General features: G+C 41.1%; 1 protein-coding gene across 24 annotated transcripts in view; it reads right to left on the bottom strand.

Moving 5' to 3' along the window:
* NRCAM (neuronal cell adhesion molecule) overlaps positions 1 to 25,456 on the bottom strand; it is a 305,467-nt gene that overhangs the window by 54,452 nt on the left and 225,559 nt on the right. For all 24 annotated transcript variants that reach the window (XM_077265085.1, XM_077265082.1, XM_077265088.1 and 21 more), the window contains 3 exons: positions 16,221 to 16,405; positions 4,472 to 4,603; positions 3,959 to 4,102 (listed from right to left, as the gene is read on the bottom strand). In XM_077265085.1, coding sequence (XP_077121200.1) covers positions 3,959 to 4,102; positions 4,472 to 4,603; positions 16,221 to 16,405 — 461 coding nt within the window. The remainder of the gene's footprint in view (positions 1 to 3,958; positions 4,103 to 4,471; positions 4,604 to 16,220; positions 16,406 to 25,456) is intronic.

The raw sequence follows: 25,456 nt of genomic DNA, 5'->3' as shown, positions 1-25,456 counted from the left end.
ATATTACATTTTATAAATCAATACATAAACGTTATGAAAAAAGCAATTTACAAGAGGGGAGTAGATACATCAAGTTATTTACAACTTCTAATGCAAACTACAAAATAATAAACTAAACATACACAATAATACATCATCTACAACTACTACAGTAACTATCAGTTAGTAACATTAAAGGGAACCTGTCATATCCCCAAATGCTGTAAACAAGCAGATATTGGGGTAACCTGCAGGTTAATAGCGTTCCAAAGCTGTGCGACAGCCACATTGAAAGCTCGGTTACAAGGAGGAAATTACTTTATACATCCCCTGGCAAAAATTATGGAATCACCGGCCTTGAAGGATGTTCATTCAGTTGTTAATTTTGCAGAAAAAAGCAGATCACAGACATGGCACAAAACTAAAGTTATTTCAAATGGCAACTTTCTGGCTTTAAGAAACACTAAGGCTATGTGCACACATTGCGGATTTCCTGCAGATCCGCAGCGTTTTTTACCATGCAGAAACACTGCAGATCCGCAAGTGATTTACAGTACAATGTAAATCAATGAGAAAAAAAAATGCTGGGCTAATGGTGCGGAAAATTCCGTGCGGAAACGCTGCGGATTAAAAGAAGTAGCATGTCACTTCTTTTTTGCAGATCTGCAGCGTTTTTGTACCCATTCCATTATAGAAATCCACAGGGGTAAAAAACGCAGTACATCCGCAAAAAATCCGCAGTAAATCCGAAGCAAATCCGCACAAAAAACACGTAAAATCCGCACCTGCGGTTTCTGCCAAGAGATGCAGAATCCGCACGAAAAATTCCTAAGCCTAATCCACAACGTGTGCACATAGCCTAAAAGAAATCAAGAACAAAACATGTGGTAGGCAGTAATGGTTACTTTTTTAACCAAGAATAGGGGAAAAATTATGAAAACACTCAATCCTGAGGAAAAAATTATGGAATCACCCTGTAAATTTTCATACCCAAAAATAACACCTGCATCAAATTAGATCTGCTCGTTAGTCTGCATCTAAAAAGGAGTGATCACACCTTGGAGAGCTGTTGCACCAAGTGGAGTGACAAGAATCATGGTTCCAACACGAGAGATGTCAATTGAAACAAAGGGGAGGATTATCAAACTCTTAAAAGAGGGTAAATCATCACGCAATGTTGCAAAAGATGTTGGTTGTTCACAGTCAGCTGTGTCTAAAATCTGGACCAAATACAAACAACATGGGAAGGTTGTTAAAGGCAAACATTACAGGAAGACCAAGGAAGACATCAAAGCGTCAAGACCAGAAACTTAAAGCAGTATGTCTCCAAAACAAGAAATGCACAACAAAACAAATGAGGAATGAATGGAGGAAAACTGGAGTCAACATCTCTGACCGAACTGTAAGAAACCGCCTAAAGGAAATGGGATTTACATACAGAAAAGCTAAACGAAAGCCATCATTACCACCTAAACAGAAAAAAACAAGGTTACAATGGGCTAAGGAAAAGCAATCGTGGACTGTGGATGACTGGATGAAAGTCATATTCAGTGATGAATCACGAATCTACATTAGGCAAGGTGATGATGCTGGAACTTTTGTTTGGTGCCGTTCCAATGAGATTTATAAAGATGACTGCCTGAAGAGAATATGCAAATTTCCAGTCATTGATGTTATGGGGCTGCATGTCAGGTAAAGGCACTGGGGAGATGGCTGTCATTACATCTTCAATAAATGCACAAGTTTATGTTGATATTTTGGACACTTTTCTTATCCCATCAATTGAAAGGATGTTTGGGGATGATGAAATCATTTTTCAAGATGATACTGCATCCTGTTATAGAGCAAAAACTGTGAAAACATTCCTTGAATAAAGACACGTAAGGTCAATGTCATGGACACATAAGGTCAAAAGTCCGGATCTCAATCCAATTGAAAATCTTTGGTGGAAGTTGAAGAAAATGGTTCATGACAAGGCTCCAACCTGCAAAGCTGATCTGACAGCAATCAGAGGAAGTTGGAGCCAGATTGCTGAAGAGTACTGTTTGACATTCATTAAGTTCATGCCTCAGAGACTGCAAGCTGTTATAAAAGCCAGAGGTGGTGCAACAGAATACTAGTGACAGAATACTAGTGATGTTTTGGAGTTTTTTTAGTTTGTTTGTTTTTTATGATTCCATAATTTTTTCCTCAGAAGTGAGTGATTCCATAATTCTTTCCCTCAGAATTGAGTGATTCCATAATTTTCCCCCTATTCTTGGTAAAAAAAAAAAAAAAAAAAAGTAACCATTACTGACTACCACATTTTTTGTTCTTGGTTTATTTTAGTGTTTCTTAAAGCCAGAAAGTTGCCATTTGAAATGACTTTAGTTTTGTGCCATGTCTGTGATCTGCTTTTTTACTACAAAATTAAACAACTGAATGAACATCCTCCAAGGCTGGTGATGGCATAATTTTTGCCAGGGGTTGTAGTCATGGAGGTATGCCACTCAGTCACCAATCAGTTCAAAGTGAGTGGTGGCTGTAAGAATGCCCCAGCACATTGACTGACAACCTTCTATGCAGCATATCAATGTAGGCTGGCTGTCAGTCAGTACTGGGGTGTGCTTACAGCCGCCACTCACTATGCACCGAGCTGTGACTGGCAGAGTAAGCTTGCTGTCAGTCAGTACTGGGGTGTGCTTACATCCACCACTCACTATGCACCGAGCTGTGACTGGCAGTGTAAGCTGGCTCTCAGTCAGTACTGGGGTGTGCTTACAGCCGCCACTCACTATGCACTGAGCTGTGACTGGCAGTGTAAGCTGGCTCTCAGTCAGTACTGGGGTGTGCTTACATCCTCCACTCACTATGCACTGAGCTGTGACTGGCAGTGTAAGCTGGCTCTCAGTCAGTACTGGGGTGTGCTTACATCCACCACTCACTATGCACTGAGCTGTGACTGGCAGTGTAAACTGGCTGTCATTCAGTACTGGGGTTTGCCTACAGCTGCCACTCACTATGCACTGAACTGTGACTGACAATGTAGGCTGGCTATCAGTCAGTACTGGGGTGTGCTTACAGCCACCACTCACTATGCACTGAGCGGTGACTGGCAGTGTAAGATGGCTGTCAGTCAGTACTGGGGTGTGCTTACAGCCGCCACTCACTATGCACTGAGCGGTGACTGGCAGTGTAAGATGGCTGTCAGTCAGTACTGGGGTGTGCTTACAGCCGCCACTCACTATGCACTGAGCGGTGACTGGCAGTGTAAGTTGGCTGTCAGTCAGTACTGGGGTGTGCTTACATCCACCACTCACTATGCACTGAGCTGTGACTGGCAGTGTAAACTGGCTGTCATTCAGAACTGGGGTTTGCCTACAGCCGCCACTCACTATGCACTGAACTGTGACTGACAATGTAGGCTGGCTATCAGTCAGTACTGGGGTGTGCTTACAGCCACCACTCACTATGCACTGAGCGGTGACTGGCAGTGTAAATTGGCTGTCAGTCAGTACTGGGGTGTGCTTACAGCCGCCACTCACTATGCACTGAGCGGTGACTGGCAGTGTAAGATGGCTGTCAGTCAGTACTGGGGTGTGCTTACAGCCACCACTCACTATGCACTGAGCGGTGACTGGCAGTGTAAGTTGGCTCTCAGTCAGTACTGGGGTGTGCTTACATCCACCACTCACTATGCACTGAGCTGTGACTGGCAGTGTAAGCTGGCTGTCAGTCAGTACTAGGGTGTGCTTACAGCCGCCACTCACTATGCACTGAGCTGTGGCTGAAGCTGCGCCGGCCCACCAGTATGATTGAAAGCCAAAGCCTGCCAGGAGGAATAAAGTTAATTTCCTCCCAGAAGCCATGCTTTCAGTGCGGTGCGCATACAGCTTTAGAATGGTATTACCCTGCAGTTTAACCCCTTATCTTCAGATCAGTAGCATTTGATGACATGACAGGTTCCCTGTAAAATAATATAAAAAAGTAAAAAACTTACCAAGTACGTTCACAAATGCATTTGCCAGTACATATCCATAAATATTTGAAGCGTTGCATTGGAAGACTGCGCTGGCCTGTTCTTGCACTTTTGTGAAAATAACAGTATCGCCATCTACAACTCGGCTTGGGTCATTAGGAGCCACTGCAAATTCAACATATACAAAACAGAAGGGTTATGCAGCCATTGCATGGGACAACATAAAGTATGTTAACTTCATAAGTTTAAATATTATGGGACAATGGTATCTCTTATGAAGATTGTACATTGCTGTTGAATATTACATTAGAAGTCTTTCTGTTCTCTGTAAGACATACCGTACTCTATTGTATACACTGTATAAATATGCACATCAGCTTCATCCGTAGTCTGGCTACATGAAAACTGTACATATAAATTAGGGGTAGGATGGGAAAACAGCATTTTTTCTGCAGATGTCGTATACCGTGTGTTCTTTATGCATGTTTTATTATCTTATACTTGTTTCGAAATCTGAAGGAATTCTTTACGTACATTCAATTGCAACTCCATTTATTAACCATGTAATACTTGGGGAGGGATTCCCATGAGCCCTGCAGATCAATGTCCCATCATCTCCTGGTGACAGTATGAGATTTTCAGGTTTAGTGATCCAGTAAGGTGCAGCTAGAAAATAAATTAATATTTCATTAGTGACTGGTGCACTGTGGCAGAGAAATGGAAATTCGGGGACAGAGGACAATATGGCTACATGCTATATCATGACAGTATTTATTCTGTAGTCTGCAACATTGTGATCAGAAACATCTGGTGTGTGATGTTGGAGTAGTCACTGAATGTAGGGTAGGTTGACATCAGAATGGAAAGTGCATAATTATTTCATGCGCTCCTTCTTAATCATACTTGGAGATTTGTTTTGTTTCTTTATGCATAGAAATTCATACAGTAATGGCATTAAAGTGTAATACCGTTAGTCTACGTTCACATGTTCAGTATTTGGTCAGCATTTTACCTCAATATTTGTAGCCAAAACCAGGAGAGGAACAATCAGAGGAAAAGTATAATAGAAACATATGCACCACTTCTGCATTTATCACCCACTCCTGGTTTTGGCTACAAATACTGAGATAAAATACTGACCAAATACTGAATGTAGGAATGAGGCCTCACCGTTTTCCTCCCATCTAGGCACATTATCACCTACTTACTGGATAGATGATAACTAACGATTGCTGGGGGTCCCAATGAGTCATGACTCGAGTACAGTGTTTGAATGTGCCTCATTTAAATTGGGAACTGGCAAATTCACTCCATTAATTTCTTATAGGAATGATGAGAATAGACAATGAGCAGAACAGTGGCAGGCATCTCCATCACTTTATTCAAACAGGGCTTACTAGCCCCATTCTAGGGATTGGTGGAGGTGTAAATAGTGGTACACACAGCAATCAGCAAGTTATCACTCATACTGCAGATAGGTAATAATGTGCTAAGATGATAATAAGCCTGGCCATACACATTAGATGGGTGTTGGCGAAACCAGGTTTTGGGTGATTGTTCAGCTGACAGCCATCTCAGCCGAAACTCCCATACAAAGTAGAGCTCTCTTGGCCGACTGTTCCTGTGTTCTATATGAAAAAGCCGCCAGCTGACACTTTGACCATCTCAAAAAGAACAATGTCAGTCCAAAATCGGATATGCACGATCAACATCACTCCTGACCATCAGTTGGCCGGTGACCCCATGCGCAATAGCACGTCGGCCAAACCCACGCTCTTTTCAAAAACTCTTTTTTGTTTCTTAAAGGGAACCCCCAAAATCGAAGGTGAGCTAAGCCCCCCAGCATCAGGGGCTTATCTACAGCATTCTGTAATGCTGTAGATAAGCCCCCCGATGAATCCTAAACGATGAGAAAAAAAGAGGTTAGATTATACTCACCTGGGGCGGTCCCGTTACGATGGGGGTCGCGGTCCGGCGCCTCCTATCTTCATCAGATGACGTCCTCTTCTTGTCTTCACGCTGCGGCTCCTGCGCAGGCGTACTTTGTCTGCCCTGTTGAGGGTAGAGCAAAGTACTGCAGTACGCAGGCACCGGGAAAGGTCAGAGAGGCCGGGCGCCTGCGCACTTAAGTACTTTGCTCTGCCCTCAACAGGGCAGACAAAGTACGCCTGCGCAGGAGCCGCAGCGTGAAGACAAGAAGAGGACATCATCTGATGAAGATAGGAGGCGCCGGATCGGACCTCGACGCCCATCGGACCGGGACCGCCCCAGTTGAGTATAATCTAACCTCTTTTTCTCATCTTTCAGGATACATCCGGAGCTTATCTACAGCATTCCAGCATGCTGTAGATAAGCCCCTGATGCCGGTGGGCTTAGCTCACCTTCCATTTTGGGGGTGACAGGTTCCCTTTAAAAGTGCAACATGTGGCCTTCTCTCTTCTAAATCCGCATCTATCACAAGCTCATTTTTTAATACATAATCAGCATTATTTATACAGAATCAGCATCTACACATCTGTATTGCTTGTGTACAATAAAAGGGAACATGCAAAACAAGTTAAAAAAACAAGGGTTATATTTAATTCAATAAGGGGTCAAGTGTACATTGCACATATCTGCTCTGTATGCACAAGCAAAGCCATGGCCATAGGAAGGTCTGAGCTTTTTTCTGTAGAGTAAATCACTTGGACAAGAATAGAAAGCATTACTGACGATTACCATGGTAACCAGCTTCTTCTCCAACATTACTCGGAAAAAAAAGGATAATAAACGCTGGAAAAATATGGGTCTTTAAGCCCCGCTCTGTTTAGAGAGCTTAATATATCTTATCAGCTTTTGAGAAAAACTTGAAAATTTAGATGGTAAAAATAGACTAATTTCATTCTTTTGTGCATGCCTGCAGATCATCAATCACATCTCTTCTTACCACCCAGAAATACACTAAACACAACCACCAAGACATTACTGCTACTATTTCTAGCGTCGTCCTATTTGTTGTTGTCTTCCCCCCCGTCTGTCTCTCACCCATTGTTCCCCTACATTTATAAATGCTCTATCCACAGATTGAATGGATGCTGCGACGAAGTAAACCTAGATTTGATTGTAGCCTATAAACTCATATTCATTAGCAATATCCACATACCTAAATATGTGTAGGGTCCTCTCCCATAATGTCCGGGGATTTAATTCACCACTAAAGCGCAAAAAGGCTTTTATCGACTACAAAAAACACAAGCCTGATATAATTTGCTTGCAGGAGACTCACTTCACCACCTCTTCATACCCTAAATACTTTAACTCTCAATATTCACAACATTATTTGTCGTCGTGGGACCGTAAGAGAAGAGGCGTGGCCATTTTTATTAAAAATAGCTTCCCATTTTGTCACTCTAGCACATATCTAGACCCTGAGGGTAGATTCATCATCTTACTTGGCTCATCCCAGGGCCTCAACATTTGTATCGTTAATAGTTACTCCCCTGCAACTTCCCAGACTCATACCTTCCAACTTATCTTGTCTAAACTTACCTCACTCACATACCACCACCTTGTTTGGTGTGGAGACTTTAACTTCACTATAAACCCGTCACTAGATAGCAGTTCTCTGAAACGATCTGACATAACAAAAACGGATAGGAGACAAATACTCCAGCTGATGAGGGAGAACCATGTCGCGGACGTATGGAGAGAGGTGAATGGCCCCATAAGAGGATACACTTACTACTCCCCAGCACAAAAAACTTACTCGAGAATAGACCTCCACCTAACCTCTGCCACAATACTCCCCTCAGTCCTTTTTTCCCGACATATTCCATCAGCATGGTCGGATCATGATGTTGTCCTATCAATGTTTAAGTTTGACACTATCTCCTCTAAGCTATTCAAATGGAGGCTAAAGGTACCGTCACATTAAGCGACGCTGCAGCGATAGCGACAACGATGCCGATCGCTGCAGCGTCGCTGTTTGATCGCTGGAGAGCTGTCACACAGACCGCTCTCCAGCGACCAACGATGCCGAGGTCCCCGGGTAACCAGGGTAAACATCGGGTTGCTAAGCGCAGGGCCGCGCTTAGTAACCGGATGTTTACCCTGGTTACCAGCGTAAAAGTAAAAAAAACAAACAGTACATGCTCACCTGCGCGTCTCCCAGCGTCTGCTTCCTGACACTGACTGAGCTCCGGCCCTAACAGCACTTTCACTTTCACTTTAGGGCCGGATCTCAGTCAGAGCAGGAAGCAGACGCTGGGAGACGCGCAGGTGAGCATGTACTGTTTGTTTTTTTTACTTTTACGCTGGTAACCAGGGTAAACATCGGGTTACTAAGCGCGGCCCTGCGCTTAGTAACCCGATGTTTACCCTGGTTACCAGTGTAAAACATCGCTGGTATCGTTGCTTTTGGTGTCAAACACAACGATACACGGCGATCGGACGACCAAATAAAGTTCTGGACTTTATTCAGCGACCAGCGACATCACAGCAGGATCCTGATCGCTGCTGCGTGTCAAACTAAACGATATCGCTAGCGAGGACGCTGCAACGTCACGGATCGCTAGCGATATCGTTTAGTGTGACGGTACCTTAAATGAATCCCTCCTTACTGACCCCTCCACCCTAACTAACATCAAAAAAGATTTGAATATTTACTTTGAAACCAATTCCACTAGTGACGTCTCACCCGGCATAGTGTGGATGGCACACAAAAAATTCATAACAGGATCATTGATCAAAATTGCCTCTACTAAAAAGAAGCAAAGATCAGAGCAACAGTTACAACTAGAAAACAAGCTGTCTAGATTAGAACAAGCAAACCAATCCGCCTCGTCACCATATTTAGTCAAACAGATCCACGACACTAAATTGAAATTAAAGCAATAAATTACTTGGCACTCAGGAGAATTTTTTCATGATAAGAGGTGAACAATTCGTTTATTTGGTGCATCCAGTTCAAACTTTAAACGTTTTCGGTCTAATCACAAGACCTTCATCAGAAATCGTTTTTTTGAATACTGGAAGACACAGTGATCATGTATGGGCCCACAAGGGTGCCGGCGTCGGACAGGGTCCGGAGAGAGAGAGTGCCTGGGAGTCCGAAGGTGCGGGAGATGAGCGCTATGGAGAGGCGAGTTACTCGCAGGAGCAGTAGCGCTGGAACCTTGGAGCGCGCGGCGCCGTGCTGCAGAGGTGGCGTTACTCCCGGGACTGGTCCAGTCCAGTTACTCCAGTCCGACGCCGGCACCCTTGTGGGCCCATACATGATCACTGTGTCTTCCAGTATTCAAAAAAACGATTTCTGATGAAGGTCTTGTGATTAGACCGAAAACGTTTAAAGTTTGAACTGGATGCACCAAATAAACGAATTGTTCACCTCTTATCATGAAAAAATTCTCCTGAGTGCCAAGTAATTTATTGCTTACAGTTGACGGGTTGGATACCTAACTTGTGCACCTTCAAGAAGCCCTGAGTGCCGTGTCTTCTATTACTACTAAATTGAAATTAGATACACTTCTAACACACAAAACGGAAAAAGCATTGACATGGACCAGGTCGTCCTTCTACAAACACGCTAACAAACCTAGCAATATGCTAGCTCGTAAACTCAGAAGTAAACAGCTCATGAATAATATTCCCTTTATCAAAGACTTGACAGGTCAAACCACAGCCAACCCAGAGTCTATTTACAGCACGTTTCATAAATACTACCAATCCCTTTACACCTCCCCCCAACTTCCCTCACCACAGCGTCTACAGTCCTTTTTGGAAACTTTGAAACTGCCTAAGATATCTGCTTCCGCTATTGATCGTCTCCAAACACCCATCACCACAGAGGAAATATCATCTACAATTAAGAATCTCAAAAAAAAACAAAGCTCCTGGCCCTGATGGCCTCACAGCTTTATATTACAAAAAATTCGGTGACATACTTACACCTTACATTCAACATTTCTGCAATGCTCTTCTAAATGGGAACCAGATGCCGCCTGAATTCTACACCGCGTACGTAACAATAATCCCAAAACCAAAGAGAGACCATCTTTATCCTAAGAATTATAGGCCCATTTCTCTATTGAATATTGACCTAAAAATTTTTACGTCTATTATGACTGCCAGACTCAATACAACCCTACCATCATTGATCCACCGTGACCAAGTGGGATTTATACCTAAAAGGCAGGGCCCGGATAACATCAGAAGGAACCTGAATCTCATACACTCAGCAAATCATTACAAACGGCCCCTTTTGATGCCGGCTCTTGACATTGAAAAAGCCTTCGATTCAATCTCTTGGACTTATTTATTTGAAGTTCTAGCAAAATTTGGTATCCCAACAGGTACTATAGCTAGCCTTAAATTACTATATGATAGCCCCATGGCCTATCTAAAACTACCCTCTAACCAACCTGCGCCTATCAAAATTCAGCGGGGTACAAGACAGGGCTGTCCGCTGTCACCAGCCTTGTTTGCCCTGGCTATGGAACCCTTGGCTGAAGCCATTCGAACTAACCCCAATATTCAGGGCCCTCAGGATCTGGGTGACCAATATAAAACAAGTCTTTTCGCAGACGACCTACTTCTGACCCTTACCAACCCAATTGTTTCGCTCCCAAATTTATTTACTGTTCTCCACGAATTTGAACTCATATCAGGCCTTAAGATCAACGTTGACAAATCTGAGGCTCTATTTATTAATACCCCAAAAGACACCCAAACTAGCATAGTTTCCCAATTTAAATTCACTAGAAAAGAACATTACCTGACCTACTTAGGAATTAACCTGACCTCCCACAGGTCGACTCTATTTAAATGGAACTACCTCCCACTAATAAAAAACCTTCAATCAGACTTAGCTAGATGGTCCTCAATGACATTATCTTGGCTGGGCAGATTACACGCCATTAAGATGGTTACCCTCCCAAAATTTCTATACCTTTTTCGATCACTACCTATTCTGCTACCACCCAAGACATTACATGAAATCCATACCATAGTTTCGAGATTTCTGTGGCAGGGCAAGAGACCTCGGATTCGACAGAAAACCTTGTTTATACACAGAAGATTGGGAGGTTTATCCTTACCCAATCTTCTATTATACTATAAGTCAGCCCAACTAGCCCAACTAATTAATGTCTGTACCAATAGAGATAACCGGCCTAGATAGATCGACTTGGAATCCTCTTTCATGGCCCCTTTCTCGCTATCGGGCCTACTCTGGTCCCTGCAGAGACCCCCAAAGAGTCTTCATGTAACGGCGCCGTTCTCATTTCACTCCCTGATCATCTGGCGGAAAGAGAGGTTTAAACATGATCTGCAATCTAGAGCATCCCTATTGACCAACCTCTTCCACAACCCTGATTTTATACCGGGACTAGATCCCCGCCCCTTCTCCTGGTGGATCTCTAATGGCATAATCACCCTGAAACATCTTTGCTCGCCCTTCCACACCCTACTTACCCAACAAGAGTTTATCCAAAAATTTACACCTCCACCTGAGGAGACATTGCGCACATGTCAAATCTTCCATTTTGCTAGACAGACCTTACAATTTGGGGTACCCCTACACCCTACAAATTTTGAACAAAAATGCTTAAGTGACCCACTAGGCAGGGGATCCATCTCCCTTATCTATGCCTCCCTAAATAACACCCAAGATGACAAAAAGCTCCCCTTTATGGAACGTTGGGAGACAGATTTGGGTATATCAATGTCCCTTGAGGAATGGAGGAAAAATTGCATTACACTTTCCAAAGGAAGCTGCCAGTCTTCGTTAGTTGAGACATCCATTAAACTCCTGCATAGGACATATCAGGTCCCGAGCAAATTACACGCAATCTACCCGAATGTGTCAGACCGTTGCTTCAGGGGATGTGGGGCTCAGGGAAACCTTAAACACATTTGGTGGGAATGCCCGGTGGTCTCGGCATTGTGGCGAAAGGTTCAGTCAGTTGTGACAAAAATGTGTGGTGGGTTGGTACCCCTGGACCTGGCTGTTTTCCTCTTGGGAGCTAGGGTACCTGGTTTTTCTACCAAACTCCATAACCTAGTCTCCCAACTTTGTATGGCTGCGAAACTGCACATTGCATCGAGATGGAGAACTGTTTCTTTATCAATGTCACTGGTCGTCGACAAAATGAACACCATTCTACTCTACGAAAGAATCCAAGCCACGAGAGAAGACACTTGGGACATCTTCTATCAGACTTGGCGACCCTGGATAGAACTGGACACTAATGTAAATCTAGGGCAGACCTTAATATTATCCTTGTGATGGCTACCCAAATTTTTTGTATTCGCTCATGACATTCAATATAAAATACCTAATTGACCCTCCTTCATGTCCTCTCCCCCCCTGTCCTTGTCTTGTTGTCTATGAATGTTTATTTCTGTAATTTCCAGTCGTTGATCGACTATTGTTTACCTCCCGAATTTTAAATTGCATATTATTCCCTTGCACGGGAAAAAAATTGTAGTTACTTTTTTGTTCAGAAAATAAAAATGTATTGAAACTAAAAGTTTAAATCACCCCCTTTTCTATTCTGAAAACGAACAAAGCATATTTGGTACTGCAGCATCCATAAAACTCTAGCCTATCACAATATGAAATTATTTAGCCCACACAGTAAACTCTATTAAAAAATCATTTGCCCTTTTTTGGTCACCTGATAGCTCAAAAATGTAATAAAAGCAATCAAACATTGTATGTAATACAAAAAAGAAACAAAACATCATATACAGTAGCTCAACAAGAAAAAAAGATACGTGTTTCAGAAAGTGGAGACAGTGGAGAAAGTGGAGAAAAACAAAATGAACTTTTTATCACAACGTTTAGAATTTTTTTAAACCAGTAGCACGGAGGCAGCTTCCTCTAATTGTGGAGAATGCTGAGACAGCGTTCCTCCCAACCACTGAGAAAAATGCCCTGCATTCATCATCTCAACATTGATCTAGCTGATTAGTGCAGGGCAGGAAAGAAAGCTACCAGGATCTGCACACCTCTAAAGATGCCCAAAGCTGCAGGTCATTACTAACTGAAAGACCTTTCAAGTCACATACCTGGAAGGAACTTTAATAAGTGCTACTGTGTACAGTGTGCAGCAGTAATATGTTGTGTCTGATAATGTAGCCAAGAAGTGTATGTATTGACATAGCTAAGCCACATGTGTTCATGTAATTGAGCTGTGTATGTTGATGTAGCTGAGCTGTGTGTGTTGATGTAACTGAGTTGTGTCCACTGATGTATGTGAGCTATGTAACATAGTTATTAAGGCTAAAGGGAGACTTTAAGTCCATCTAGTTCAACTCATAGCCTAACCTAACATGCCCCAACATGTTGATCCAGAGGAAGGCAAAAAAAAAACCATGTGGCAAACAGTAAGCTCCACATTGGGGAAAAAAATTCCTTCCCGACTCCACATCGGCAATCAGACTAGTTCCCTGGATCAACGCCTTATCAAGGAAACTAGTGTATATACCCTGTAACATTATACTTTTCCAGAAAGGCATCCAGTCCCCTCTTAAATTTAAGTAATGAATCACTTATTACAACATCATACGGCAGAGAGTTCCATAGTCTCCCTGCTCTTACAGTAAAGAATCCGCGTCTGTTATTATGCTTAAACCTTCTTTCCTCCAGACGTAGAGGATGCCCCCTTGTCCCTGTCTCAGGTCTATGATTACAAAGATCATCAGAAAGGTCTTTGTACTGTCCCCTCATATATTTATACATTAACATAAGATCACCCCTTAGCCTTCATTTTCCCAAACTAAATAGCCCCTGATGTTGATGCACCTGAGCAGTGTCTAGTGGTACTACAGTTGTGTGTGTAATACAGTTGTATGTGCACATGTAGACGAGTTTTATGTATATGTAACAAAGGTGTGTGAAAGAAGCAGAATAGTGTGTGTATGTAGCACAGCTGTGTGTGTGTATGTAGTGGAACTATGTGTGTATATATACAGCAGAGCTGAATGTACTTGTACTGTTCATGCAGCAGTGTTTTGTGCATGCTATAAAGCTATATGTGTATAAATGGGCAGAGCTCATGCAGGATGGGGGTGGAAAGGTTGTATGACTCCACAACTCTTCTAATTCATGACAACCTGACTAGAGTAAGATTTGTGGTTAGGTGTAAGAAGGTGCACACAACTTTTCAGATGCCTCTGATTCATTAAAAGCATGAACCTCTTAAGGATTCAGGTGCCTCTGACTCCAGCACTCCACTGTCACGGGTGTGTCAGAGGCTGCGGACAGTCACACTGCATCTAGCTGCAGAAGGTCTAAGCGTTTGGCCTTGCAGACACCTTCTTGACCATTCTGACTCTTGGACCCAGTAGCAACCTTTCTCCGGCTCTAATTGACACACCTGGACCGAGGTGTTTATAGACTCCAAGCCTGCTGCTGGGAGTTGCTTTTGATATTTCCATTTCCCCCTGTTGAGGCTTGGAGCTATAGCAGTCGGCTATCTTCTTTGGTGTTGCTGGAGGACATCCATGTTACATCTCAGAGTCTACTCAAGATAAGTCGTCCCCTTGTTCGTCTATCCCAGCTGTCTTTAGTGGTAGTGGGGATCAACTAGTGTCACCTCGTCATTCCCTAAGTAAGGCTTATCGCCAGGGTTAGGCAGGGATTAGGATCCTGCTCAGCGATAGGTGTAGAACCTATATAGGGATGTTTAGGGTAGACAGGGTGACTTTAGATCTGCCTAGGGGTCTCCACTCCCCTCTTCCCCAGTGTTGGGCTCCCTTACCCTCATCCCTTTGTGTTGCACTTAGTCTTTTCCACACTGTGCGTGACAACCACTCACTAAGACCAGCGTGAACAACGCCGTTGTTAATGATTCGGGGTCTGTGTTACAGTATTTCATGTTGAAATTATTATATCCTGAGGCCACTGTAACTTGAAGGACCACATGCACAATTATTTTAATGTACAAAATTTTGAGCATGCTTTAAAAGCAGTGCATATTTCGTGCAAATTTATAAATTCCAACTCAAGACAATTTTATTAACCTTGACATATAGAGGAAAGAATAAATAATCCAAATATATTAAATTAATGATAGTAGATCAATTTCACTAGCCACAAACAATCCTTCAAAGCTTCATGTATGGTAATGGTGTCTTCTTTGCTCCTGAGTATGACTGAAAACCTGCATTGTAAATGTATATAGTTAAGCCTATTCCAGTCTCCTGAAGTTAAAGAGTTTCTCCTATCTCAGGTATTCATAGCTGAGGGCACATCCATCTCTATGCACTGACCACAGAAGGTAACACTAGAAGCAGTCAAGTGGGCTGCACTACACTGTTTCTGTAACTCCCATAAAAGTGAATGGGGATTACAGAAACAGCATAGCACCATCTACTCAGCTGTCTCTGTATCCCAAAACACTTCTGACTAAAGAACAGAAACAGATATTACTCACTAAGGCTAGCTTCAGACTAGCTAGTTTCACACTAGTGTTTCTGGAATAGAAGGTGGCCCGTGATCACACTCTACTTTTACATAAGGTGCTGCAATGTGGGCTTCCATAGATTCAGTTCCTAAAAAAATACCTATTATATTGGAAAACCATATGCAAAAAAATCCTTCTTCCTCTATGAAGCCCCGCCCACTGCCGCGCCTCTTCCTTTGGCTCCGCCTACGTCTGCATGCGTCCTGCGTACCCTATCTTAATGCGTCAAAATGATGCATGCGGAGGCATCCGCATACTTCCGCATGGCCTGCGTACCCAATGTTACAGATAGGGTACGCAGGAAGCATGCAGATGTAGGCGGAGCTGAAGGAAGAGGCCCGGCAGTGGGCGGGGTTTCACAGAGGAAGAAGGCTTTTGTCCACAGCCCTGCCGAATGCTAGTGTGAAACTAGCCTAAGCCATATATTGATCAAATGGGAATACTTCTTTAACTAAATGCACTGTTTATTGGTATCTGTAATACAGTATATGTCTCCTATTCAACCATAAACCACTAGCAACACAATCATTCTGTAACATTTTTTTGTTACATCCTTATTACTATTACTGTGAGTTTTTGCATATGGTTTTCCAATATAATAGATATTTTTTTTAGAAACTGAATCTATGGAAACCCACATTACAGCACCTTATGTAAAAGCAGAGTGTGATCATGGGCCACCTTCTACTCTAGAGTTATAAGCAAATGTATCTAATACCTAAATAATCTGTACTGAAACAGTATCTGCTATTAAATCTATTGTCTGGATAGTGAGACTCTGCTGGGATCTAATCATACAGCAGTGTGCTTGCTTATTTAGTGTGGGAATCACTTACCTTTTACAATAACAGTAATGACATGGTGAATGGACCCTCTGTTATTTTGGGCAGAACATCTGTACTTGCCAGCATCTTCTTCTGATACACCAATTATTCTTAGAGTCTTATTAAAATTTTCATAAAAAACTCTGTTGCTGGGCAATTCTGCTCCTTCCTTATTCCAGCGAATCTCAGGTGTGGGTCTGCAGAATAAATACACCATTACAGCACATAGGGTAGTTTACAATAAAATGTCCATGTATAACTCGTAATATGAGTAGTTAAAGTCATGTCTCTTCTAACTGTCCATTTTGTACACTATCATTTTCTTACTCTGCTCTTCACTCCTCCCCACTCCGTAAGCTATGATAGAAGCTGTAACCTGACACCTCACTGTGCTGACAGTGCATCTTGTCTATACCAATACAGAGCTCAGTAGATGATGAGTAAAGGTCAACCGTCTCTCCCATAGGCAGGAGAGCTCGTCCGGACGAGTGCTCATGTGTTGCCTATGAGAAAGATGCCGGCTGACACGTTGGATGGCAACTTATCACCAAGAGAACCTTGCAATCGGCAGTCCAAAATTGAACATGCCAGATTGACATCTTCCCTGATAATCAGTTGGCTGGCACCAATATACATATTAGATTGTCTAACGAGTGGGGGTCTTAAGTGGTGGAAGAAGCAGAATTATTTGATAAGATGTATCACAAAGCGTCTTATATTCACCTGAACTATTGAGTCAAGCAAAGTTTGTTGAAAGTACAGCTTCCATTGTACCAAACTAGAAAGTTATCCTATCCACGAATTAGGTGAGAACTTGCTCATCATTGGGGGTTCCATCACTAGGAAACTTAATATAACACACACTCTTATTATAACCCACTAAGTGGCCATTCTGTATCTCTGTGTGTCTTTAATCATATACAAAGCCATACAAATGGTTATTTTAACCTCCATTCTGGAGCAGGCTTAAATGCATGTCATATTACACATGTTTTGCATTCTTCATAAGAAGCTTTGCTTTTAGAGAAGATCATGGTGTCTCATGAGATGCCAATAGGTCTCTGTTTGCCAATATATGGGGTCAATATTATAAATCTATGGCATTAAACAGGTTGAATAATTCCTACATGTTACAAGAGTCCATTAACAAAATGTTGATCACAAGTGTTCACCCGTCAGGGTCTCGGCTCTCAGCTGTAATCTACCGGTATATGGAACCATGGTAATAAGTGTTCAATTTCCCTGCAGCACCATCACACGGAAGATAAAACATTACCCAGTGCTCATTTACGGCAACACATAAGATATCCAGAGGTATAGACTACTCTCCACATTGGCCCAGAAATGAGGATCCTGAACAGAGGGCCCACTTTTATTGTCTCAGAATCCCATACTAGAAAATATTAAACTATTTTGAACTAGACAACCCCTTTATTGTTGCATTTACACTTCTGTACTATTTAGTACCAACACAGAATCACTATTTACATGTAAAAGCAGGAAAAGTTTCCCATAAAAATAAAATGGAACAGCATACAAAAAATGCAACCAGTAGACCAGGAGTTAATCACATTATTTTCCATGCTATTTCAAAATTTCGATAATTTGTTGACAGCCCTAGATATAAATTAGGCACAAAAAAATTCCCAGAATTCATCCAAACATTGATTACAAATGACTGCAGACTGAATTCATGATGAGCTACTAACAGTGAGTATTGATGCAAGCCTTGGGCTGTAGAAAAGCCCTGTGGGTGGACTGCAAACTACTATTTAATGTAGGGCTGGACCAACAACTTGAACAGAAAGATTATTAACTGTATGAAGGGTATTATGCACACGAGCTTTTCTCAGTCACAATATTTGGGCTCTATAAATTATATTAAATTGTATGGTTTCAGTGACATCCCTCTTTAAGGCTACGTTCACATTTGCGGTCGGCGCCGCAACATGGGGGCGCATGGACATGCGTCTCACTTGCGTTTTGTGCCGCATGCGTCCCTGCGGCGCCCGCGTCCGGGCGCAGAGGACGCAGCAAGTTGCATTTTTGCTGCGTCCAAAATCAATGAAAAAAAGGACGCATGCGGCGCAAAACGCAGCGTTGTGCATGCGTTTTGCTGCATTTTTGTTTGCGTTGTGCGTTGCGGCGCCGACGCTGCGGCGCACAACGCAAATGTGAACGTAGCCTAATAATGTATTAGGCATTGCAGGTAGTCTAACTTCGAAATGACTAGGACAATTGGACTGTGAGGACCGGTAAATGCTAGAGAACAACTTTTTTGTTTTTTGATATTCTAATCATGTTTGTGTCTTCTTTAATGACACAGTTACTTTGGATTAAGGAAGAGCAGTAAATTACGCCAGGCTATACCCTGGCACAACACTTTTGATCACAGTTCATTGATAGAACACAAGTCTCTCCATTTCTGCAGGGCTCTATATAGTTATTACTGAAACACTACAACGTGTTCCACATGATTATGCATATTGGATTTGTGTTATAAAGATGTAATTTTTATTTTTTTCAAATAAAGTCATTTATGGTATTGCGTCTCAGGCCTCATTGGATCACTTAAATAAATGTCAAACACATGTGATAATTAGTTTGCCAGGTGAACCCAATTAAAAAAAAACTATTTAAGAAGTATGTTTCACATAATCAAAAATACTACAGCTTTCAGACAACATGGGAAAGAAAAAGGATATCTGCTGCTAAAAAGCTGCCTTGGACAAGATCTGAAAACATTAGATATTTTACGAAAACTTAAGCATGATGATCTCAGGTTTGTGCGGATGAAGGCATAATGAGGAAGGTTTCTGCCAGTCAAATTCATCAGATTAAGAGAGGAGCTGGTAAAATAGCATTACAAACCAGCAAACAGGTAATTGAAGCTGCTGGTGCCTCTGGAGTCCCGAGAACCTTAAGGTGTCAGATCCTTCAAATGCTTTAAGTTGTGCTTAAACCTACAGTGGCATGTAAACGTTTGGGCACCCCGTTCAAAATTACTATTATTGTAAACAGTTAAGCAAGTTAAAGATGAAATGATCTCTGAAAGGCCTAAAGTTAAAGATGACACATTTCCCTAGCATTTTAGGAAAAAATACATATATATTCATCTTTTACATTCTAAAAATTACAATAAGAAAAATGAGCTTATGCAAAAGTTTGGGAACCCTGCACTGTTATTACCTAGCGGCACTCCCTTTTGAAAGTATCACAACTTTAAACACTTTTTGTAGCCAGCCAAGAGTCTTTCAATTCTTGTTTGAGGGATTTTCATCTATTCTTCCTTGAAAAATTCTTTGAGTTCTGTGAGATTCCTGGGTCATCTTGCATGCAAGGGGACTGTGAGGGCCACTGTAAAACCTTCAGCTTGCACCTTTTCAGGTAGTCTATTGTGGATTTTGACGTGTTTAGAATCATTATCCATTTGTAAAATCCATCCACTTTTCGACTTCAGCTTTTTTACAGATGGTGTTATGTTTGCATCAAGAATTTGTTGCAATTTCATTGAATCCAATCTTCCCTCTACGCATAAAAAGTTCCTGTGACATTGGCTGCAACACAACCTCACAGCATGATTTATCCACACCCACGCTTAATGGTTGGAGAGATATTCTTTTCCTGAAATGCTGTGCCCTTTTTTCTGCACACATACCTTTTATCATTGTGGCCAAAGAGTTCTATTTTAACCTGATAGGTCCACAGGACTTGTTTCCAAAATGCATCAGGTGTGTTTAGATGTTCTTTTGCATACTACAGACCCTGAATTTTATGGTCAGGAAGCAGGAGAGGTTTTCTTCTGATGACTCTTCCATGAAGGCCATATTTATGCAGGTGGCTCTGAACAGTAGAAAAAGGTACCACAACTCCAGAGTCTGCTAAATCTTTCTTAATTACTTTTGCAGCCATGCGGGGGTTCTGTTTGCCTCTCTAGCAATCCTACAAGCAGCTCTTATTGAAATTTTTCTTGGTTTTCCAGACTTTATCTTGATCTCCAGAGTTCCTGCTAACTGCCATTTTTTAATTACATTTTGAACTAAGGAAAAGGCAACATGAAAACACTATGCTATCTTCTTATAGTCTTCTCCTGCTTTGTGGGCCTTCACCATTTTTATATTCAGAGTGCTAGGCAGCTGCTTAGAAGAACCCATGGCTGCAGTTTTTTGGCACAAGGTCAGAGGAGGCTGGGTTTTTATAAATCCGGGGAATTTGCATCACATGACCTTTCGTAATGATGATAGTGAACAAGCAATAATGCTAACAGGCTCATTAAGGTCTGAAACTTTAGTCAACGTTATCTGAGCACACAAATATCAAAGGGTGCCTAAACATTTGAATTGGCCCATTGTCCTTTCTGTAATTTTCAAACTGTAAAAAACGATTTTATATATATATATATATATATATATATATATATATATATATATATATATATATATATATATACATATATATATATACGGTATATATATATATATATATATATATATATATATATATATATATATATATATATATATATATATATATATATATATATATATATATATATATATATATATATATATATATATTTTTTTTTTTTTTTTTTTCCCCCTAAACTGCAAAGGAGATGTGTCATCTTTAACTTTAGCCCTTTTGGAGATCATTTCATCTTCAACTTGCTTAACTCTTCAGAATAACAGTAATTTTGAGCAGGTGTTCCCACACTTATACATGCCACTGTACTATTCAGCCACTCCCGAACGGTGTTCACAAGCAGAAATGGTTGTCATTTGGGGGCTTTCTGCAATAAAATGTAATTTATGTTCTAATGGTTGTGATTTGAACATTATACCAACTCACTTGAATTGACCATTTAAGAAAATCAGAGAAAAATAGCATTTGCATAATAATTTGGTATGTGGTGTATTTATAGGCATTAATATTATAGAAGACTTTCTGCTGATGAAATTGCTATTTGTTATCATAAAAGAGTCTTCATAGGTGAGCGTAATAGGGTTGTCTCATACTTTCTACTTGGGCCTACCAGTTAGTCCTATTAAGTTTATTCAGATAATTAGTAATGTGACTGACTGTGCCTGCCGCTGAACCTCAAATAAATGAGGCTAAGCAGCAGCAAGAGGGAAAGTAGTCCTTACATTATGCTACTTGGGGGACTCAAGTCGTAACAAATCCATACACTCATTTATTGTATTACTCATTCTACTAGGTCAATTAAATGCGAAGAAAAAAAAACATATAACTGTAACATTTACTGTGATATAGAAGATGGAAGAGAAGACTTCTTAGAGCATTCGTTATTTAGTCAAATGGCCAGTGTGCTAATTTATTAGAAGTCATGCAAGCTGTAAATCAGGAATAAGAAAAACAACTCACTGAAAGGCGCTTCTGGCAATTTCTTGTCATAGGAAAATGAGCAATTACCATGTCATAAAATGCTATCTGTGTGTCCTCGCAATACATACAAATGTTGCTTTCCACTAAATGAAATGAGGCAGAAGACACAAAAGGCCACGGAGTGACAGAGCACATAATAGATGTATGTGCAGCCAGATTGTAGAAATACAATAGTTTGATTACTGTCTAAACAGAGCTTTCTTTTGTTCCTCGCCACAATAACATGCCTCATTATACAAAGATGTCTTATGTTTGGTAGTTTTCTGTCATTTTTAAAGGGTCGTTTAGGAACTGCAACAATATGGAGTCAATAAAACAGGTGTAAAAAAAGAAGTATGCAGAGCCTAGCATAATAGTCATGAGTCTGACCTTACAACTTCATACTGGTCCCTTAGGCCATAAGTCATGGCAGGAGAATTTTTTATTATCTTCACTGAAACAATCAAACAAAAATAAGAACATTTTTTATTGACCTGGTGACAATAAACCAAGCATCAGGAGACAAATGTATCACCAGATGCAGACCAGGTAAGAAATAAACTATAACTTGCAACTTGTATATTCCATGATACTTTTCCTCTGATTGTTCCACTCCTGATTTTGGCTTACCAATACTGATACTGACTAAATACTGAACGTGTGACCGTGGCCTCATACTAACATTTCCCTGGAGTGTGAATACGCTTGCTCAGCAGAATCCGCAGTACAGATGTGGCACCGGTAAGTTGAATTTAGGATCAGTTGCCACAGAAGGTTAATGATACTTATAGATTATGTTTCCAGATAAAACTACAGTATATAAGGCTTAATTCACACCATGTTCATAATTCATTCATTTTCTGTGGGTACATGGGAAAAATCTGCCTTATAAGGCTAAATAGGATAATGTCACGGGAGTACTGGGTAGACTAAGGCTGGTTACCCAGGCCCCTGTGATATCCCTCACGCTAGGGAAACCCTGTCTGTCTCTCTCCCAGAAGTTATACTAAAGGTGTGCATGTCTGGGCCGCCAGGCCTGACCCTGTCTCCTGTTTCAGCCCTAAGCTGAAACCACCACCCGCCACCCAGTGAAGAGACCACACACCAATCCCCACAGAAAGCACAGAGGGGGAAAACTGAAAAACGCACCACGCCGCAGTCACACAGGAATACACTATAATGTGCACAGGACAAAACAAATACAAATATAGGAAAGAGGAATATGACAAAGGATAATACACCACCAGATACGATATTCCTTACAACAAGACCACCACTCCAGACCGGACTCACTAGGCACAAAGCACAAGCTATAATCGGCGACACCCCAAAGTCCAGCACAACTATTTAAAGGCCGTGGGCGTGACCCAGCCTCCAACCTGATTACCAGCTAGATTAACCCAGAGCAAGCTGGATAAAGTCTAGCCGACGCCACTGAGCGTGTAGTGGACGTAAGTGGAATTACCGCTCTCTGTCGGACGCCCTAGTGTGAACAGCGTCCGACATGACAGATAGGTATACTGAACCTCGCAGACCTAACCCTATTGGAAAGTACTGATTGCACATTTCAATACAATGGTGTTTAAGAATATAAATACACAGATAAATATATGGCAAGGCTCTATTGTTCCTACATATATGGCATTATTATATACGTAATATATGTTTCCTAGGAATATTGGTATTATATTAATTTATATAATAATTTGAGGTGCTTCAATAGTCTTTAATATTCATAGTATGGTCTGTTAGAGCATTTTAAGTGCATATTAGGAGGCATACAAAGCTTTCTAATACCAAGACTATCCGATACAGAAAAATACTACACTGCATTAGCTGTATCTAGTCTCGGAACTGACATTTGTGCTGAAAGATTTACATTATTGTCATCTGTGTTTCACATCTATACATAGTCCACTACAAACATTACATAGGTTAATACTTATCAATTTGTAAAAAAAAAAGATCAAATCTGAATGTTAAAAATGTCAAGCTACATGAAAAGAATGACTTAGCAGCATTCCCACTGCACAATATGAGGTCACTGCTCTGTGGGCCTGGGCACATTTACACAATGTCAGCTTTTAGCCCTTTTCATTGTTCTGCTTATAATCCCCATGTTACAGCTGCCCAAATACTGAAAAATAGGCCAGTGGGTCACATTTTTTATGTGTCCACTGAAATAAAAATATTTCATTTACAGGCCACGCCATGGCCAATAGGTTACACAAGACTGAAAAGTTTGCCTGGCTGATGCCAACAATAGGCAGTGGACTAAGAAGAGAACTGAGATGACCTGCTCTAATGTAGCATCTGGGTGTCTATCTCTACACGGGAACAGACTAATATTTTAAAGCAGGCGCTTGTCAATAAGGCTGTGTTACCATGACAGTAAAGAAGATCAGAGTATGAGGTTAAGCTGGCCTTCAAGTGACTAATCTTACAGGCGGCTATTGTTTTATATAGCCACACATTTCATATAGAAAAATGTTCCTCTGCTGAAATAGGAGGTAAGTCGTCACTGTAATAAAGGACGTTCTGGCATCACTATAGTGGTTCTCATTAGTAAGTTTACATCCTCAGCATCATTTCCGTCCGAATAAGATGTAATATGTAACTTTTATATTTCTAATTATAGCCTAGTCTACGGTTTTGATAACTTTAACCCCTTAACCCCCAAGGGTGGTTTGCACGTTAATGACCAGGCTAATTTTTACAATTCTGACCACTGTCCCTTTATGAGGTTATAACTCTGGAACGCTCCAACGGATCCCGGTGATTCTGACAATGTTTTCTCGTGACATATTGTACTTCATTATAGTGGTAAAAATTCTTTGATATTACCTGCGTTTATTTGTGAAAAAAATGGAAATTTGGCGAAAATTTTGAAAATTTCTCAATTTTCCAACTTTGAATTTTTATGCCCTTAAATTACAGAGATATGTCACGCAAAATACTTCATAAGTAACATTTCCCACATGTCTACTTTACATCAGCACAATTTTGGAACCAACATTTTTTTTTGTTAGGGAGTTATAAGGGTTAAAAGTTGACCAGAAATTTCTCATTTTTACAACACCATTTTTTTTTAGGGACCACATCTCATTTGAAGTCATTTTGAGGGGTCTATATGATAGAAAATACCCAAGTGTGACACCATTCTAAAAACTGAACCCCTCAAGGTGCTCAAAAGCACATTCAAGAAGTTTATTAACCCTTCAGGTGTTTCACAGGAATTTTAGGAATGTTTAAATAAAAATGAACATTTAACTTTTTTTCACACAAAATTTATTTCAGCTCCAATTTGTTTTATTTTACCAAGGGTAACAGGAGAAAATGCACCGCAAAAGTTGTTGTACAATTTGTCCTGAGTACGCTGATACCCCATATGTGGGGCTAAACCACTGTTTGGGCGCATGGCAGAGCTCGGAAGGAAAGGAGCGCCATTTTACTTTTCAATGCAAAATTGACTGGAATTGAGATGGGACGCCATGTTGCGTTTGGAGAGCCCCTGATGTGCCGAAACATTGAAATCCCCCACAAGTGACACCATTTTGGAAAGTAGACTCCCTAAGGAACTTATCTAGATGTGTGGTGAGCACTTTGACCCACCAAGTGCTTCACAGAAGTTTATAATGCAGAACCGTAAAAATAAAAAAAATCATATTTTTTCACAAAAATGATCTTTTCGCCCCCAATTTTTTATTTTCCCAAGGGTAAGAGAAGAAATTGGACCCCAAAAATTGTTGTGCAATTTGTCCTGAGTATGCTGATACCCCAAATGTGGGTGTAAAGCACTGTTTGGGCGCATGGCAGAGCTCGGAAGGGAAGGAGCGCCATTTGACTTTTCAATGCAAAATTGACTG

The sequence above is a fragment of the Ranitomeya variabilis genome, chromosome 5, assembly GCF_051348905.1.
Source record: "Ranitomeya variabilis isolate aRanVar5 chromosome 5, aRanVar5.hap1, whole genome shotgun sequence".
Taxonomy (NCBI): domain Eukaryota; kingdom Metazoa; phylum Chordata; class Amphibia; order Anura; family Dendrobatidae; genus Ranitomeya; species Ranitomeya variabilis.
Note: the sequence above shows the minus strand (reverse complement) of the source record. Positions and strands in the feature narration are given on the sequence as shown.